At 36.7% G+C, this 20,991-nt stretch overlaps 1 protein-coding gene across 1 annotated transcript in view; it reads left to right on the top strand.

The window, feature by feature from the left end:
* The window catches only part of LOC138697990 (sodium channel protein Nach-like), a 72,896-nt gene that overhangs the window by 36,264 nt on the left and 15,641 nt on the right, over positions 1-20,991 (top strand). Inside the window, exons 6-7 of the mRNA XM_069823635.1 lie at positions 3,224-3,401; positions 15,742-15,839. Coding sequence (XP_069679736.1) covers positions 3,224-3,401; positions 15,742-15,839 — 276 coding nt within the window. The remainder of the gene's footprint in view (positions 1-3,223; positions 3,402-15,741; positions 15,840-20,991) is intronic.

The following is a 20,991-nucleotide window of genomic DNA, read 5'->3' as shown; positions in this document are numbered from 1 at the left end:
CTTCATTGTTGTCTTCAATATCGTTAATAAAATATTTTCATTCCTATCATCACTGTTACAACTTTACTCTGCCTAGTCGCGTTCATTATTGTCATTCGAATCACTATATTCGACATTGATGTCATCATTATAATCACAATTTTCATCGATCGACATCATCCTTATATACCAGGTGATTACAATTAAAATGACGCTACTCTATATAGAGCTCTAGGTATGATATGTTAGCCGTCAGTTGATACACCGTGAAAAAGTATTGCCAACCGCTCAGTAGAATGTTAAATTTATTTAACCCGTTGTATACATAAAGGTAGCCTATGTTACTTATGCCATATTTTTTCTACATTTGTATCTTTTATAACTTCTGAGAAAAGTGCATCCAAAATTGAGGAATGTAACAATGTAAGATATGGAAGTACAGTATCCCTTTAAGTCGAAATGTACTAAAACAATAGGAGTAAAAATAACACATCTGTTTAATTAAAACAATGTTTTAGGTTAGGATATATTATATAATGTGCTTTGTTTGTGCCATTTTTATTTTAATCTGTGTGTTCTTTTGGAAAGTGGTTGGATCTAATCATAGATGAGAGCGCTGAAACCTACAAAGTAGGACTTGTTTTACACAGCACGTACGGTCAGAAGACCCATGCATTGGATTTAAGAGAAAATTATGTTAATATAGTACATCTGCATGTATAATATTGCTCAATAAATCTATCTATCTATCTATCTATCTATCTATCTATCTATCTATCTATCTATCTATCTATCTATCTATCTATCTATCTATCTATCTATCTATCTGTCTGTCTGTCTGTCTGTCTGTCTGTCTGTCTGTCTGTCTGTCTGTCTGTCTGTCTGTCTGTCTGTCTGTCTGTCTGTCTGTCTGTCTGTCTGTCTGTCTGTCTGTCTGTCTGTCTGTCTGTCTGTCTGTCTGTCTGTCTGTCTGTCTGTATCCATCCATCCATCCATCCATCCATCCATCCATCCATCTTTGCCTGCCTGCCTGCCTAATTAAAATAATTCGTGAAAATGTTTTCTATTCGTTTTGATTTTGGCAGGTGTCATACTGACTTCTAATTTCATGGACATTTCAAACATAAGTAATCTATTACAAAACAATTTTTTGTCTCTTCGAACAGTGTAACAAAAAAGCTTGTGCATCTTCAGAATTTATATTCTGGGAGAATGGGTTTTCTTTGTTTTTTTTTAGTTGGTTATTTAACGACGCTGTATCAACTACTGTTATTTAGCGTCGATGAGATTGGTGATAGCGAGATGATATTTGGCGAGATGAGTCCGAGGATTCATCATAGATTACCTGGCATTCACCTTACGGATGGGAAAAACCTGGGGAAAAAACCCAACCAGGTAATCAGACCAAGCGGGGATCGAACCCGCGTCCGAGTGCAACTTCAGACCGGAAGGCAAGCGCCTTAACCGACTGAGCTTCCTTTCTTTGTTTCTTAATTTATTTTTCCAATATCCGGATTAACATATTTTAATGATGCAAGCCGCAAAACAGCTTTCAATTTTGTATCCTTTATGTTTGCTCTCAGTCTTGGCTTCATATACTCAATTGTAGAGAAGAACTTTTCATAGTTATACAGGGACATCATTTTATTTTTACTTCAATTTTTATTGTACCTGAGTTTTTGAATGTACTTCACTCCCACCCCTTCTACTAATGAAGTTCCAGCTGTCCTCTACATGCAGATCCAAGACCGCATATAGTAAACAGCACTGAGTTAGTGAGTATAGTACGTTCCAGAAATATGTTCGCGTTTTCCAGTGACGAAAAAGCTTTCAATATTGAATCATATTTTCGCACAGGTACTGTCCGTTTGCCTACGTCGTATCCCAATTTCCCCCACCTGCTTCTGCTCGCCTCTCTGTAAAAGCAGGGCTGTCTTAGCTCTTTTCTGAAAACATTAATTTCTGTTAGGAATTGGATGTTTAAGTAATATTATACAACTGTTTAAAATAACTTAAATAAAAGAGCCTCGTTAAGTAATTAACTGCCACGTGATTTCCCTCCTTTCTACGATCCTGCGGCATAACCACTTGGACGGACAGTAGATATCATATCTGAGTAATTTTATCTGTGCGGGTCGGGCAGAAGTGAAGATTGAATTTACAGTACGTAAGGTACTCTTTTATAGAGTAGGTACAGAATTATTTCAACATGAGTTACTAGTACGAAGAACGAAGCTGGCAATTGGAATTAGATGCAATAGTCTATAGTGCGATAATATGCCTGTATCGAAATGAACGGCCACCATTTTAAAAAATGTGTTTAAATATCTATATTATGATTATTTTTCAATTTAACTTCATTCTCTATATTGCACGCTAATGTGCTGTAGACAGTATAATTAATATACACTCCATAATGAATACGTTCGCATGGCTAACTGAGTTCGTGAGTAAAAACACTTATTCTTAATACAGTACTGTATTAAGATTAAACAAAAACCTAATGAAAATTATAGAACTCAAAATCGCGATATTTCCTAGTTTACGTAAAGAGATGAACTAATTTTCTTCCCTCCTATATCTAGTAGAGTGATTTGTTTGTGTTTTACGCCAGTATCATCGAACTACAGTCGTGGAAGGGGTAGCAATCTGTGTTTCCGGTTCTCTACAGGTATAGCCAGGTTAATATTAAACATGTTAGTAAAAAATAAAATGATGTCCCTGTATGTACAGTACATAGGCTGCAAATTTACATAATGTTGTTTTAAATTATTTTCTGCACATCGCGTGCTTCTTGCATATTATACATTGGACATTTCCCCATTTTGGGTCCCTGAAAAGGAATGTCACCCCCAGTCGGGATGTAAACGGTTTGAAGATGTACGCTTCCCTTCTTCCACGTAATCCTTGCTTACTAGTCTTTCCCCCTTCAAGTGCGCTTGGTATCAGTGGAGCACGTACAAGCAAGTGACGGACTACTTCTGACTTGCTCAGACGCGGCATATTGCCTTTCCTGCTCTAAGAGAAAATCAATACCAGCCCGTAGAATTGATATCTACTTAGTGTCGATTGTTTTGCCTATAATGAAATAGCTTTACTTTACCGATTGCTTTTGGAAAAATGAATTTTGAAGAAGGTGTTCTTCAGTAATTCATTGCATATAAGTTTGAGTAATTGAACTACGTTTTTCATTAAAATTCACATATTCCACAACGTGTAATTCCACAAATCCAATTCCTTTCAGATAAGAAGTACCACTGCGACATGAACGGTTTATTCTGTCTCGAGAAATATCTTGATGTCTTCAGCAAAAGGAAGGTAGATCCGAACTCAAACACAACAGGATTCTATTGCAAATGTGAAGAACCCTGTGAAACGAAACGTATAGCATTTTTACGCAGTGTTACTGATGTCAACGAAAAGTAAGTACCATACCTGTACATTAACAATCCCTTATCTCTTCGTTAACTGTATAATACCCTACACTGTTTGCGTCAGAAGGCAAAAGGATGCAAGCATCAAAACATGGATTTTTGGGTTCAAGTTGCGCCATTAGTAATGTCATTGATTTCATGGGGTTCTTCTTTGAGACATTTCAAACAAAAAAGTCTCTTACAATTTTGTTCGTTTTTTCTTCCTTTTCGACGAAAAAAAAAATTATATGAAATATTTCATAGCGTGTTTTGGGAGAAGTAAATAATCTCAGTCAATTTAAGAGAGAGCAGTGTATTGTGATAATCAAGCTTCGGCCTAGGGACACAGACTAACCAGTATGAGGTTTAGAGTACACGGAGTATAAATGACGTCATGACTCGTGTGCAGTCACCCGACTGCAACAGCACAGGTGGGTCCGTAATGTGCATTACCGTTGTGTGTAGGCCTATTGCTGCTTGACTGCGGTACGTGTAACAGGCTTCGGCGTAGGGACACCTGATTGAAGGTTAGAACTCACGTTAATACTTTAATGGTAACATTTATTGTCTACACTAGGAATGTACTGCATATACTGCATCTGTACAGAGTGAAATATATTTTGTGCCGTACTGTGACAGACTGTTTACATGTTGACACACGAAGTAACAGCGCGCTCCATTACCCACGCCACTCGACCAACACAACACTATCGGCCGTGCGTTCGGAACTTCATGCGTTTCTGTGCCCAGGACCGAAGCCTGGTGATAATAAATGGTTCAAAGAATTTTAGTTTCGTCCTTTAAATGTGCAGAAATTTGATCCGAACAAAAGTAACGTTTCGTTCTGAAAAGGAATTTTAAAATGATACATTTGTTCGGATCAAATTTTTGCACATTTAGAGGACAAAACCAAAATTCATTCAACCATTTATTTCACAATACACTTACTTATTACTTACTTACGGCTTTTAAGGAACCCGGCTTCACATAAGCCCGCCATCGGTCCCTATCCTGAGCAAGATTAATCCAGTCCTTACCATCATATCCCACCTCCCTCAGATCCATTTTAATATTATCCCCTATATAATACACTACCCTCTTAAATTGACTGATCGCATTGAGATTTCAATCAGTGGCTTTCCCAAAACACGCTATCAAATGTTTCATAAAAAAAATTTTGTCCCGAAAAGGAAGCAAAAAACGAGCAAAATTTATTGTATTAAACATTATTGTTCAGATTATTTCAAGGAATAACCCTCTGATATTAATGACATTACTTACGGTTCACTCTGTGTAGTAAGTTACAGTATTTTGTGTTTGTTTTGGTGTCAGTACACCCGAATTGCAGGGATGGATAGTTGCGTATATTTTTCGATATCAAAGAAAATAAGTAAGTCATAAAGCTGTATGCAAAGTGGAACATTGATTTCATGATATCTCAAAATCAGTTTACAGCAGAACGCCGGAGAGAGCAGTCGCGTGTGCACAACTCGCTAACACAGTATAAAGGCTATTGGCCTGAGGAAGAAGCGAAGAATACAGTAAGAGAAGATGGAACAATGGTTACAGAAAGTGACATCAGAAAATGATAAAGTAAGTGAAGTAAGTAGAGAGGAAAGGAATAATAATGCAGGCTTGAATCAAGTAGAAGTAGATATGAAGAACCAGGCTTTAGAAAACTTAAGACTACATGTAGAAAACATCAGTGAAAAGATAGAAGAGTTGATAACAAAGAATAACAAATTAAAGAAGTACATGAGTGACTACGATCTCAAGACGAGGAAAAATAACTTAATAATTTTCGGGGTCGAAGAAAGGGGCCGGGAGAAAGAGATGGATATCTTTGAGAAAGTGAGAAATTTATGTGAAGTGATCTTTAATATCGAGTTGAGAGAAGAACATGTCGACCATACGTACAGGTTAGGGAACGGAACCAAAAGTTCTATCTTCTTGAGCTTTATGAATACAAAAATAAGGGAAGCTATTCTGAATAACCTAGGACGGCTCTGTGGTTCAGGATTGAGAGTGGAAACAGATATGCCATTTGAATTAAGAAATAGAAGAAAACGGCTACTACCTTATATGAAAGCAGCGAGGGCGAAGGGTCACTTTGCTAAAATGTACGAGGATAAACCGAAAGTGAACGGAAAATGATATGATCTGGAGTTTTGCCTGAGGAATGAAGGTCATCCAGAATTTGGACTAACGAGAAGAACGAAAGAGGACAGTGGACATACTTCAACTTTGCAGAGGGAAGCGACGAGAAGGCAACAGAGAGTCGACGTTAGCTACATAAGCGGAGGGGAGGAGCAGAAGAAAATCATCCCAACTTCAAGGACGGAACAAGTGATTGTCGCAGATAAACACATGGTAACAGGAGTGATTAGTAAAGAGTTCAGGAACCCACATATTGACGTACGAGGAAGTGTAAAGATGGTGACACAGCAAGGAGAAGAAAACAGTAACGTGATCGTGCAGCGTAAGCGGATTCCTAATCTCCATACGATGGCGGTAAGGTTAGCGCACTCCAGAGCAATGCTGACAATAACGGAACAAACAACACGGGCGCTAGAAAAAAGGCCAGGGGTGATAAAAAGAGAAACCAAGAGTCGGAAAGTGATAAGGAAGGAAATAGTGTAAAGAATAAGGGTGCAAGTGTAAGTGGAAATCTAGTATGTGAAAGTCAAAGCGTGTGGGGGGGGGGGGGAAATAAAAGAGGAATAGAAGAAGAAATAAATAGAAAGAAAGACAAAGACAGAAATAAGGCAGAGAAGAACAGTAATGAAAGGTCAGAACTTGCGACAGTTGAGGATTTAGCAGAGGTATTTGATATGTGTAAAAAAATTGGGGTTGTGATCAAAAAGTGCAAGTAAAGTGAAAGTGGAAAAGATCGAGAAGTATAGGGGAGAGAGAAAGTGTATAAGCAGATGTGCAGAAAAAAATATAAGTATTTATAGGAAGTGAGAATAGTGACAATGGATTAGGTGTAAGCAGAATAGTGAGAAAGTGGAAGTGAGCGCAAATAGGAATGAGTGAAAATAGTGAGAAAGGGTTAAGAGAAGTGAACAAGTGACAGCATAAAATTAGTACTAACAGTTGAACATTGGAACAGGATGAAAATGAATAAAAGGTCAAAGAACAAATAAGACAAATAATTCAATAGGATAATTTATAGAGAAAAATTGAAATTGAGATTTTAGTGAATAGTAGTTAGAGGAAAAGGGGGGGGGTGTGAAAGGAGTATAAAATATTAGATATATTAGGATTAATCAACAAATAGAGAATATCAATTGAAATGTAGGGGAGATTGACCAAGGAACAAAGAAGGTACATAGTGTAATTGGGAGTATTTGTGTAGACGTGTACTGCAATTAATGTGTTATTGTAATAATATGTTAATGGTGGCACCGGATACAGAAATGTGAGGTACACCATTACATGTAAAGAAGTGCTGTGAAGAAATATATATCATATATCTCAAAATGGAGATTATGGACTTACTTTCTTTTGGCTTTTGACGTAAATCTGTGTTCTGCATCCAACAACTAGCAAAGTAGATACAATTTTCTATCATTAGATAAAACTCCGCTCTCTGCCTTTTATTCCTCTTCCTTTTCATCGCCTTCCCATTCTTCTTTTTATGTTTCCATTCTTCCGCGTCTTTTCTTCTTTTCGTCTCTTTCTGTTCATCTATCTTTCCTTCTAACACTTTCATTCATCATCATCATCGTCATCGTCGTCATCGTCATCATCGTCATCATCATCATCATCATCATCATCATCATATTTATTATCATTTCCTGTGGCAGTGGTTCTCAAAGCAGAGTCCGCAGACCCCCGGGGTCCCCGATGCTCATTCTGAGGGTCTGTGTATATTCTGGATAGAGACAATTTTTCTTTCTTTAAAAGAATTTTTACTTTTTTATGTGGCAATAATGTTAGAAGTGCATTGGCATATTTTGTTCTTGTTGGCACAACTTACATCGGGAGTTCTCAAACTGTGCGTCGCGACGCCCTGTTGCGTCACCGTTCTTTATCTGGGGCGTAGCGGCTATATGGGGAAACTAAAATCTACGGGTATAATGTATAATGAAGTGCAACATGGAAATTTTCAGTACGTGTACAATATTTATTTTATTCTAATGTTGTATCTTTAAAGTTGAAAGAATACAAGCTAGTAATGTGAAACACTATTTTCTTACAAAAATCACAAAATCTAATTTCAGTTTTTTATATATATTATTATGAAAATAAATTAAACTGCCAACTATGACCGCCATGTCATTAATATTTTAGTCATACGGATGACTGAAAAATGGGTGGCAGTTGTATGTTATCCATCATTTAAAATATTCTAGACACTCTACATGAAGTGTCATCGAAACTAAACAGACGCCATTGTAAACCTGAATAACCGTATTTTAATATTTTAAAGACTAATCCGAATAATATTAAGGCATGCTCATAAAAACGCATCATTGAAAAAAAGAAATAGTTTCATATTCGAATGCGCCAATTTAAATTCATGCGAATTTCATTCATATTAAAGAAAATCTTATTCCTATCCATCTCCGAAGTTTTATGACATAATCTCAAAAAACCTGTGAATAATTAAATTAATAAAATTATTAATCTTTGTTCCGACTGTCGAAAATCGCTTGCTGTATGAGGCAATCGCAGCGTTCGTGAGACTTTGTAACGATGAGTAATCTCAAATGACCGTCTCCCTGACCTTGATCGCGCAGCATTCTGTACGAAGGGAGAGCCTATCTGCTGAGCTCCTTTGTTCCGGTGAGTTATTTCTACAAAAACTGACATGGTATTAAATTCTATATTCTGAAATTTTCACAGTGGAATCAATATACCCTAAAAAATTAAAAACATGTGTTTTCGTCTGTAAAATGAGGTGCATCCTGAGTTCTATATTTTTTTAAATTATTTTACGGTGGGTAACTATTAAAAAAATTATATACTTTTTTTCATTTTAAGGGCATTTATAAACAAGGCTCTCCTTTTTCGAATTGCATTGAAATGATTTTTCCATCTTCCTTTACATAGTAAGAATGAATGAACCCGTGTTCTTTGTTAAACTAATATTTTAAATGCTGATTGCTGCCAAACTATGAAGGGCATAAATATAATATTGCGTGAAATTCATATTTGGAACATACAAAATAACCTGCTACAATATTTTTAACTTTTGAGACATTATGGTTCAAAAACATACTTTATGCATGGAATGACCCATATTCGTTCAATATTGCCGGCAGCTTCGTGTGTTATTAAAGAGTATGACACTGAAAGAAGATTTTTTTCTTTCACAATAATGTCTCAAGCGCATTGATCATTGTTGGTATAACTTAGAAATTCGTTCGATTGTTTTTCAAAGCCTTCATGTGTTATTAAAATTATTAAAAGGTGTAGGGCATGCTTAGACGCAATAACCATGAACATTTTGTAAGCTTTGTCTATAAGGGATCGTTGGCTTGAACGTAATCTTAATACCATGAAGATTAACTCAGAGATTATTTTCCTTTACTAATTCTAACAATATGTAGATTTAAATTCTCTTTGTCAGCATGGAGGCTCACAGAAAAGGAGGAAGATCAGCTTTTTGAGTTATCGTGCGACACTTCGGAAAAACGTTTAAGTGAATGTCAGCTTTTCTTTTTACTTTTGGCTGAAAATTCATGCGAAATACAAAGGACTCTTAGAATGATCCTCGAAACATTAATGCCGTTTCCACAACTTGTGTGAACAGATATTTCCTGTATTTTTCTGTATGAATACTGTTGACCCTAGACCAGGCATGTCAGAAATCAGACACTGAATGTGCAGTGTATGTGCGCGGAACGCCGGTCTGTGCAGATTGCGTCGTTCACGTGTTGCTCTTACCAGTTCTTAGCGGGAGGGATGTACAAGAAGCTATTCTGCGCTTCTAGTGTTCAATTAAATTGACATTTGGACATTATAAGCACACTTAGCAGAAGGACAAAAACACAATTATTGTCATTGTCTATAATTGACAGTTGTATCACAAGAAACAATAGACTTACTCAGTTATAATTTACAAAGCAGTCGTTTGTAAAGAATAATTTATTTACATGATTTGTATACAGTATTTGAAGAAAACATAAATATAGCAGTAATTTCGAAACAACAAAAAACGAACACAGTATTTCATTTTACGTAGTAGATACTGATTATTTCAAAGTAATACTCTTTCATTGTTCGTCAAGCATTATTGGGATCATTGGCGCATAAATGTTAAAGAAAATATTTTACTCCCTATTACATGCAGTAGGACACTGTGAGGCTTTTACACTGGAATCATTTCCTTGCTGTATGTTAATATAAATTCACATTATTATTATTAATAAATTGGATAAATTAAGCTTGAATTTAAATGTACACATAATTTATTTGGAAAACATTGAGAGCAAGTATCAGCAAGTTGGGGGCGTTACTGAAATGAGTTAAAAGAGTAGTTCACAAACTGTGAAGCGAGGACATTTTCTTTATGTCAGGTTTAAAGATTTATTAACGTAAGTATATTAACATAATATTGTAACGTGAAATGGAAAATTCGCCATTATATATATTTTCCAGAAAAATTTTCCGCCTTACAAATAGCTATTTTCTTCGTTTCCTTACAACCTTAATAGCTTCACATGTATTCCCCACTCAATATTCTCATCACTTATCAGCTTATCAAATAAAAGTTGTAAGTCGTCTACCTTTGATGGCTGTGTTAGTACAGACTCCAAAACAACGCTATTGTCACGTTTGTCTTGCCGTGAGAGTACTGATTGAGAAATAAGAGCTGGCGAATATCATATTTTGAGAACTTTACTAACCTGATTTCAATTCTCACATCACTATTAGGTCAACATGATATGATGAAAGCCTATCATTTTAAAATAATTACTGTTTGGCTGAGGAAAACATTATAACAATTATGTTATATGATTCGTGATTTCTCTTTTTCGTTGTATCTGTGGACTCCTCAATTTAGTTTTCATAACACATTCACAGTCACAGCTCAATGAGCACACCCGTACTGATCTGTGTTACTGAAACCAAAGCTGTTATGCTACTGCAGGTAATGTACAGCCTTGTCGCGTTCCCCTCCAAGCCGATTCACTCCCTCCAGGTAGGGGAATAGGAACTGCACATCGCAGAGAGGCAAGTGCACAATGTGCGCGACTGCACTAAGTGCAGGGTTTTGGCATGCCTGATATAGGCTATGGGTAAAATGTTGTAGGTCACGAGTAATTATTTATATTCGTAAAATTAATTTCTTGTTCTTTCTACTGTAGGAGGTGATGAGAATAATTAATTAACAAATTGTATAAACATAATAATTAACACTTGATGCTATAACAATTTCCTTTTTGTGCTTTATTTGAAGGAAAGTGAATGTGTTCTCTGATAATTGAAAAAAATAAAAACACAGACACAGACACAGAATAGTCTGCCATTAAACTAATTAAAGTGATTAATTAATTCATTGTTTAAACGTAGTGAGTAAATCTAGGTGCAATAAAAACTTCAATTTGGTTATACTGTATATAAAAAGCAATAAGCTATAAAATATTCTAATTATTAACAACAAATATTCTTGGGGTCAAAAAAGACCCCAGGTAAGTAGCATTAAATTCTAGAGCAGCTAAATTGCGAGGGTTAAGAAACCGACAAAATGCGGTAGCAGACTTGAAATTAAAGATAACTAATGTGATCCTAAATATAAAGATATTTTAAACACAAGAAATAAACGGTTCCATGATTCTTACTGAAGTAGGGAAACTGAATTTCTTTTTCAGTACACGGATATTATACAAAGATTGTATTGGAATTAGAGTACTGTACTGTTTGCTTCAATACTTTTAAAATCAGGTCTGCTGTAACATATTAATGGAAGTCACTTACTTTTTTCAGAGCAGTATTATATTATTTACGTTCCGTTTAATTCAGATATACAGTCAAAATATTGATTCCATTTTGGAACATATAACAGAAATATCACTAGTCATATTCGCTTCATATCAACTACAAAATACAAACTACCCATCATTCTACTGACGACTTTGAAGGGGTCCGTGCTAAATACCGATCTATGGAAAGCGGATTCGCAGTGCTAATAAGTTTGGGAACCACTGGGCTATGGGACTAAAGCCCTATGAATTTAGCCTTGATCACATTTAGAACAGCAGTCTAATCATTTCTTTCCAGTGCCCTCTGTATTCCTGCTTTAGCGAGATTATCCTGGACATAGCAGCTTAGATTTTCCAGCTCCCCATTTACCACCTGGATTTGCATTTAATTTCTTTAATTTCTGGCATATCTCTTCCTATTTTCTGTAACTTCTTGCCTCCTCTTTGGCATCCATTTCTCACTTCAACTCCTTTTAGCCCTCTTTCTTTTCTTCCTTCTGCTAGTTCTTCGCCTCCCCGTTTGCCCCAAACCATCCTCCATTTACATCATTCTTTTTCCTATCCTTTCACCCCAACAATCCTCCTTTTACGATCTTCTTCCTCTACCTTTACTCCAATCATTCTCCATTTACGATCTTTTTCCTCCTCTCGCTTCACCACAACCACTCTCCTTTTACAATCTTCTTCCTCTACCTTTACTCCAATCATCCTTCATTTACGATCTTCTTCCTCCTCTCGCTTCACCACAACCATCCTCCTTTTACGATTTTCTTCCTCTACCTTTACTCCAATCATTCTCCATTTACGATCTTCTTCTTCCTCCTCTCGCTTCACCACAACCATTCTCCTTTTACGATCTTCTTCCTCCACCTTTACTCCAATCATTCTCCATTTACTATCTCCTTCCTCCTCTCGCTTCACCACAACCATCCTCCTTTTACGATCTTCTTCCTCTTCTCCCTTTACCCCAACAATCCTCCTTTTATGATCTTCTTTCTCATCTCGCTTTACCACAACCATCCTCCTTTTACGATTTTCTTCCTCTACATTTACTCCAATCATTCTCCATTTACGATCTTCTTCCTCCTCTCGCTTCACCACAACCATCCTCCTTTTACGATCTTCTTCCTCTACCTTTACTCCAATCATTCTCCATTTACGATCTTCTCCTTCCTCCTCTCGCTTCACCACAACCATTCTCCTTTTACGATCTTCTTCCTCCACCTTTACTCCAATCATTCTCCATTTACTATCTCCTTCCTCCTCTCGCTTCACCACACCATCCTCCTTTTACGATCTTCTTCCTCTTCTCCCTTTACCCCAACAATCCTCCTTTTATGATCTTCTTCCTCCTCTCGCTTTACCACAACCATCCTCCTTTTACGATCTTCTTCCTCTACCTTTACTCCAATCATTCTCCATTTACGATCTTCTTCCTCCTCTCGCTTCACCACAAACATTCTCCTTTTACGATCTTCTTCCTCTACCTTTACTCCAATCATTCTCCATTTACGATCCTCTTCCTCCTCTCGCTTCACCACAATCACTCTCCTTTTCCAATCTTCTTTCTCTACCTTTACTCCAATCATTCTCCATTTACGATCTTCTTCCTCCTCTCGCTTCACCACAACCATTCTCCTTTTACAATCTTCTTTCTCTACCTTTACTCCAATCATTCTCCATTTACGATCTTCTTCCTCCTCTCGCTTCACCACAACCACTCTCCTTTTACAATCTCCTTTCTCTACCTTTACTCCAATCATTCTCCATTTGCGATCTTCTTCCTCCTCTCGCTTCACCACAACCATCCTCCTTTTACGATCTTCTTCCTCTACCTTTACTCCAATCATTCTCCATTTACGATCTTCTTCCACCTCTCGCTTCACCACAACCATCCTCCTTTTACGATCTTCTTCCTCTACCTTTACTCCAATCATTCTCCATTTACAGCCACCGGCGTGGCTCAGTCGGTTGAGGCGCTTGCCTGCCGGTCTGAAGTTGCGTTCGGGCGCGAGTTCGATCCCCACTTGGGCTGATTACCTGGTTGGGTTTTTTCCGAGGTTTTCCCCAACCGCAATGTGAATGCAAGGTAATCTATGGCGAATCCTCGGACTCATCTCGCCAAATATCATCTCGCTATCAATAATCTCATCGACGCTAAATAACCTAGTAGTTGATACAGCGTCGTTAAATAACCAACTAAAATTAAAAAAATAAAATTCTCCATTTACGATCTTCTTCCTCCTCTCGCTTCACCACAACCACTCTCCTTTTACAATCTTCTTCCTCTACCTTTACTCCAATCATTCTCCATTTACGATCTTCTTCTTCCTCCTCTCGCTTCACCACAACCATCCTCCTTTTACGATCTTCTTTCTCTACCTTTACTCCAATCATTCTACATTTACGATCTTCTTCTTCCTTCTCTCGCTTCACCATAACCATTCTCCTTTTACGATCTTCTTCCTCTACCTTCACTCCAATCATTCTCCATTTACAATCTTCTTCCTCCTCTCTCTTCACCACAACCACTCTCCTTTTACAATCTTCTTTCTGTACCTTTACTCCAATCATTCTCCATTTACGATCTTCTTCCTCCTCTCGCTTCACCACAACCACTCTCCTTTTACAATCTTCTTTCTGTACCTTTACTCCAATCATTCTCCATTTACGATCTTATTCCTCCTGTCGCTTCACCACAACCATCCTCCTTTTACGATCTTCCTTCTCCTCTCCCTTTACCCCAACCATCCTCCTTTTGCTATCTTTTTCCTCCTCTCCTTTCTCCCCGATTATCCTTCATTTATGATCTTCTCCTTCCCTTTCACCCCAATCATCCTTCTTTTATGATCTTCTTCCTCCTCTCCCTTTACAACTATTCTCCTTTTACGATATTTTTTCCTCCTCTCCTTTCAACTCAACTATCCTCCATTTAAGATCTTCTTCCCCCTCTTCTTTCGCCCCAACCATCCTCCATTTGCAATCTTCTTCCTCCTCTCATTTTAACTCAACTATCCTCCATTTACGATCTTCTTCCTCGTCTCCTTTTACTCAACGATCCTCCTTTTACGATATTCTTTCTTCTCTCTTTTATTCTTATCCATCTTTTACCATCTTCTTCCTCCTCTCCTTTCACCCCAACCATTCCCCATTCATAATCTTCCTCCTACTCTCCCTTTACTGCAATCATCCCCCTTTTACGACCTTCTTCCTCTGTCTTTTCTCCTATTCATTATCCCCTTAATTTTTCTTTATTTCTTCTCTTCCTTTGCTCAGATTACCAACTTTTTTTCTCACCTTCTTTCTCTTCATTTTGGGATGACCGCGTGAAATCTCCAGTTATGTACACTGAGACGTGAGTGATATTTCTCACATTAACCAATATAATATTCTAACATTCTTTAAGTTTCAGTATAAACATTTCCTCAATTATACGAAATATTTGATAATATGATAAAACACAAAATAGCGGCTGTCCCACAAGACCGTGGATTACTTTTAGTGATTGATAGAGGAGACCAAAAAAAAAAAAAACATTTATTGTGACACAACTTAGGGTCGGCGTTACACATTTAGCCTGCTAGACGGCGTTAGAATCAGGAGTGCTATTTGTTCAGCTGCTACGGAGGTTGGTCCCGTCTGACTTTCAGCCCGTCTCCATGGCGAAACCTACCTGCGCCTTCTCCAAGAAACCCTTCCCCTTTACTGGAGACGATTCTCTCGGCGGTACGGCAAGGCAAGGCATGTGGTTGCAGCATGGTGGTCACCCAACACATTTCACACATACTGTTCGTGCGTTCCTGGGCAATGTTTTTCCAGATGGATGGGTTGGCTATAGCGGACTTGTTGCTTGGTCAACAAGATCTCCTGACCTCACAGCCTGAAGTTCTTATGGTGTCATAGGCATAATATGGTAATGTACGCCACTCTTGTAGATAAGTGGGACTTAAGCCGCAGTGGACTCCATACGTGCTATCCCTGGTCTTTAAGAGAATCGACAGGCAATGGTTTGTCGCTGTGAGCTCTGTTCAGGGTTCAATGACGCTTACTTTGAGCACTTCCTCTAACAGTGCACGGAGTGGGCGGGCAGCAATCTATCCAGCAGAGTGTTTGCTTTATTTTACACAGCGCTCCCAATAATTATAATGCAGTCAAGCAGGCTAAGGACGCGACGCTGTTCCTAAATTGCCTGAAAAATAAAAAAGTTTGTTTTGACACTTACTATCATCCCTTAAATTCAATGCAGGGACTTTTGGGACATCCGGTATAAAATTTTTTTGTTGCAAATTTTTTCAAAGAAATGCGAAAATTCTATGGTCTCTGTGAATGCACTTGATAGCTCAATAAGTTTATAAGCTTTAAAAAGGTCATTATTAAAAATAATTTTATTGAATAGTATTTTTCTTATTCTGCAGGTCTAAGACCGGATTTTCTGAACTGGATATAGTACTGAATCACCTACCAACAGAATTGTTTAAGAGGACTGTTGTAAGAGGAAAACTTGACCTTGTAGGTACGTAATTATTATTAATATACGTAGGCTAATTAAAACACTCTACCTCAGGTGTAAGTGCGTCATCGACACAAGGCTAGAAAGTCTATAAAGTTTCAGACAGTCCATTATACAGGCTACTGACTGTTGTATGTCGACAACACCGCCAAGAATTGCCAGTGCTTTCTCAAAGTGATCTATTTTAACAAGTAAGATAGCCTAATTAATTTTAACAAATAAGATTATTATTTATCTATACTTATGCTGCCTGGTATAAAAAAGAACTCATGACAAATGAACAAAAAATAGAATGATTATATTGTACACTCACTTTCAGAGAGGAACAGAGGTTAAAGGTGTTTGAGAATAAGATGCTTAGGAAACTTTTTGAGGCTAAGAGAGCATAAAATCGAGACGTTTGAGATGGGTAGGGCATGTGGCACGTATCGGCGAATCCATAATTGCATATAGAGTGTTAGCACAGTCTAGTATATACATTCACGAAGCTTGAGTTGATGAGGGTACTAGGAACAATAGACTGTGCAGGTACTATTTCGCATTGCCTGTAATGAGGCGATAGTAGCGATCCTAGTGGTTAGCAACTATCTACGGATGTATATATACTACGTATTGAGCTGCGTGACTGTATATGTCAGACAGTGGTGTTAGTTAGGAGGCCGAAGGGAAACATATCTTGAAGGAGACGAGGCGTAGATGGGAGGATAACGGATTTGAGGGAGGTGGGATATGATGATAGGGACTGTATTAATTTTGCTCAGGATAGGGACCGATGGCGGGCTTATGTGTGGGCGGCAATGAACCTCCAGGTTCCTTAAAAGCCATTTGTAAGTAAGTAAGTAGCTTATATTGTACACTCAGAGGCCTTACAAATCCAAGTCTTGTATAAGACTTGCATAACAAAATTTATAGATTTGTTAGTTTTGTATAATGGTAAATAGAATATTTTCGAGACATTGATATTAAAATCAATTTAGATACCTTTTACATTTAAAACTATCTAGTTTTAAGGTTTATATTGAAGTTAAATTTATTCTGTGTTCTTGTATTCAGTTTGTATGTATAGCTGTGTAATTTATAAATTATTTATTATGTTACTGGTATTCTATATTCCACGTATCTATATATACTGTATATAATTTGAACTGGTAATGGAAATTACGGGACAACGGCTGAACGGATTTTAATAAATGACCCCTCATTTTGAAGCTTGGAACCCAAAGTTTTTCGGAAAAATAGTAGTTTTCAGTGAAATGTCAGTTTTCCTACATAATGTTCCTATTTTCCAAAATCCATCTTTCGTCAGTTTTGAGAATTAATTACATTTAAAAATCAAACAAAACACACACTACAATAAACAATAGCTATTACACGAAGGCCATGACCTGCAGGATTGCTAGAGTTCAAATTCAATTGGTTATGAAAAGCTTCAAAACTTACTAAAAATTATTTACAGGTCTGATTCTGCGGTGTGTAATTTTCTGAATACAGCTGGTATTGGATATAAAAATCTACGAAACTAGAGGTGGTTTGATGACATTATTACCATTAAAAATGAATTATTATTATTATTATTATTATTATTATTATTATTATTATTATTATTATTATTATAGTTAATGCCATGATGTTAATATATAAACTACAAAACTTGCGTAAGATAATAATAATAATAATAATAATAATATTATTATTATTATTATTATTATTATTATTATTATTATTATTATTATTAAAAATCAAATATTTTATAGTTATTAATCACGTGGCTTGGGTCTTTTTCATATATTTAATGGCGGTGTGGTTAGATTCAGTATTGGCTCGAGAGAGCGCAAAAATTACAGTTCCAAAGGAAAGACGGTGTTACTTATAGATAAAGTAAGAGGCCTAGAAAATGTTGTAGTATCCCGATCATTTCAGCAAGATCTCTTAGCAAGATAAAATGATTTTACCCAATAAATTTCAAGCTCTACATGCAGCAGCTACACCAAGATGGTATGTCTACTGTTCCAAAGCATAGAAACCCTGAATTTCTTTAACTTTCACCTACAATCCACAATGATCTGAAATAGCTATTGCTTTACTCCCACATGATCGTCCTGACATTTTTACTTACGTTTTCGCGTTAAAACTCAAAAACTGAAGGTGGATAGGTTCAGGAAAAAGTATTTGGCATACAAATAACATCCAGAGGTAGTATGTTTCATTATTATGCTAGCAAATAATTTTCAAAATGTCTGGTATTTTTCGTTGAAAATCAATCTGAAAAATTTTTATTTAAACGTCTAACGAACTTAATTTGCAGCGTTTGCTGCACAAGCCACTAGTACTGATATAAAAAAAGGACTTGGTGGAACGAAAATTACATGGAGACCATTCCTATACACAAAAGGAGTCCGCATATTATGTATATAATCTATTTCAAAGAGTTTATTATACTCTATAGGGGGATTGCAATATAATTTGTAAAATAGAGTTATTCAGTTGTAGTTTGACATGGACGTAAAGAGAAGCGCGTAAAATAAGTATGCAACTATAGAAAGTTAATACAAGTTTGGCATTATTCACATACAGATGAATAAATAACAAAAACAGTATTTACGAATTTTTATCATGCCCTTATGTGAAGTAAATCAAATCAGTGTTAAATGTCTATAACTGAAAAACAGTTCTTTATTTATACTTTTATTAGTAGGCCTACATTCTGTTTTAATACATTATTATTATTATTATTATTATTATTATTATTATTATTATTATTATGAGGGTCATACCGAAAGTTATGAGCAACCCATTGTTATAAATCTTAATTTTTATTTTTTTAGACAAACCAGGTACATCATCTTAATCTACAGTTACTTTTCAACATAGTCTCCATTTCTTTACACACATTTTTCCCGCCGTTTCGTAAGTTTGAAAATTCCCTTGCTGTAGAAGTCCGCTTCATCTTCCCGAAGACACTGACGCACTGCTTTCCTGATGTCCTCCAGCGTCTCGTAGCGTTGGCCTCGCAGCTGTTACTTTACAGAACTGAAAAGACGGTAGTCGGAGGGTGCCAAGTGGGGGATTGTAGGGAGATTGCGGAAGATTTTCCCACCCAAGTTTTCTGATTTTCTCCACGGTGACACGATCAGTGTGAGGCCACGCGTTATCGTGTTGCAGGATGATCTTCTTTCCAGGGCATTTCTCGCGCAATGCACGATGGAGCTTCAAAACTGTCTGAATATAGTGGACAGCATTTATGGCCTGTCCATTCAAGAAATTCGATCAACATGCATCCCAGAACTCATTAACGTTTCCTTGTTGCGTTCCGTGGAGGCAGTTCGAGAGCGACGGCTACAAGGCTCATCTTGGATGCTCGTGTTCCCATCTTCGAAAGTTTTCACCCATATAAAATAACTCTTACATACAAAAAGACGTTCTTTAATAGGTATGCAAATGACGCACCATAACTATTTCACATACCAGCACGTGATAAGTGATTTCGTATAAAATGCAAGCAAAGCGTGTACAAGTGAAGCGAACTATAGTAGTTCACATTTTGAGGGTAAGTTGATAGATGGGAGCCTCGGGAGCAAGATGCTGCATCGGCAGGCTGGACATGTGCAGTCGGTCCTGATATACAGGCCGATTGACGAGGAGTTACCGCCACGTACGGAACATGTTTTCGAAGGCATTTTGAACAAAAAAGTCATATAAACATGAGTCCTGCTGTCAATATTTTCAGAGTTACAGTAATTCGAAGTTACTAAAAAATACCTTTATTCTTTAGTTTTAAGGGTAAGAGAATATTACTGTTAGAGAATGAACTATCCAGAGGTACAATTTCTTTAATTGGCTAGTGTTATGAAGGTAAAAATGTGTTGTTGTGAATTCTATAGTTGTTACGTACAGAAATTTTTCTCAATTTTTAAACACAAAATTACATTTTTCTTACGCATTTTCCAGAACAATTGTTACAAATCACGTCATTCTTGTAAAATTTTTAAGCCTGTACATTAGGATACAAAATTGAACTGTAAAGAATCAAGTTGCAGGAATTCGTGTGATCTGTAACAATTGTTGTGTTAAGTGCTTAAGAATAATGTAATTTTTAGTTAAAAATTGAAACAAAAAATCTGTAGAAAGCATCTAAGGGATTAACAACACATTTTAGCTTCAGAATACTAGCCGATTAAAGGAAGTATGGTTCTGAATAGTTCAGTCTCTGTTTGTAACATTCTTCTAACCTTAAAACCAAAGAATAAAAAGTATTTTTAACAACTACAAATTAGTGTAACTCTGAAAACATTAACCCTTAAGTAGTCGCGCGAGGTGTTGTGAACACCCCAGTCAGATATTACAGAGCTCGTAACTACGTATTCAGTAAGTGTGTACTACTGAAACTTTCAGTGCCTTTATTGGAGTTGGTAAGACAACAATAACAGTAAATATTTTTGAAATCGGAATTCCCATACTCGAGATAATAACGGTTAAAGTGGGTGGGGTAGTTAAGCGCGACAGCTTAAGGGTTAAGAATATGACACATAGAATTACTCTTCTCGGGTTCTCAGCCAGGTGAGTTGGAGATTTGCTTCCAAGCTTTCGATGGCTAGCTTTGCCATCTTCTTCTTCACTCCTCGTGAATCACTCTGTATAGTAATGACCCAATATATACAACAGTAGTATATTGATATTGATATTGATATTTATTTGTCATTCAACTTTACAATTCACAGTTATGGTGGACCTTCACATTTCTGTTTTTCGATCCACCATCCCTTTATACATATAACTCTTTTCTATTAAGGTATTCTTTGCCGAGAATTTCTTGATTGCTTTCTAATGTTCTGTTATGACTGAATTGCTATATGTCCTTCCCCCTCTATTCTCATCTATTCTCTCCCTCCTACCTAGACTGTTTCCCTTTCATTCCTAAATTTCCTATTTTATTACCCCTATCCATATATTTATTTCGATAATACTCCTACAGTTATATTACCTGCTACTACTCCCAATCCAAAACATTGAAAAACATCAAATATCTAATTCACTTAATTAGCCTACACTTCCAATTTCTCTCTCATTCCACTTCACATTTGTTCAGATATATACAGTACACACATATATATTTTTTTTCCCCCACTTTAATTCTCATTGTATTCATTGTTTGATA

Source organism: Periplaneta americana, chromosome 1 (assembly GCF_040183065.1).
Source record: "Periplaneta americana isolate PAMFEO1 chromosome 1, P.americana_PAMFEO1_priV1, whole genome shotgun sequence".
In the NCBI taxonomy this organism is placed as follows: domain Eukaryota; kingdom Metazoa; phylum Arthropoda; class Insecta; order Blattodea; family Blattidae; genus Periplaneta; species Periplaneta americana.
The sequence above is the reverse complement of the archived record's forward strand: the minus strand, read 5'-3'. Positions and strand labels throughout refer to the sequence as shown.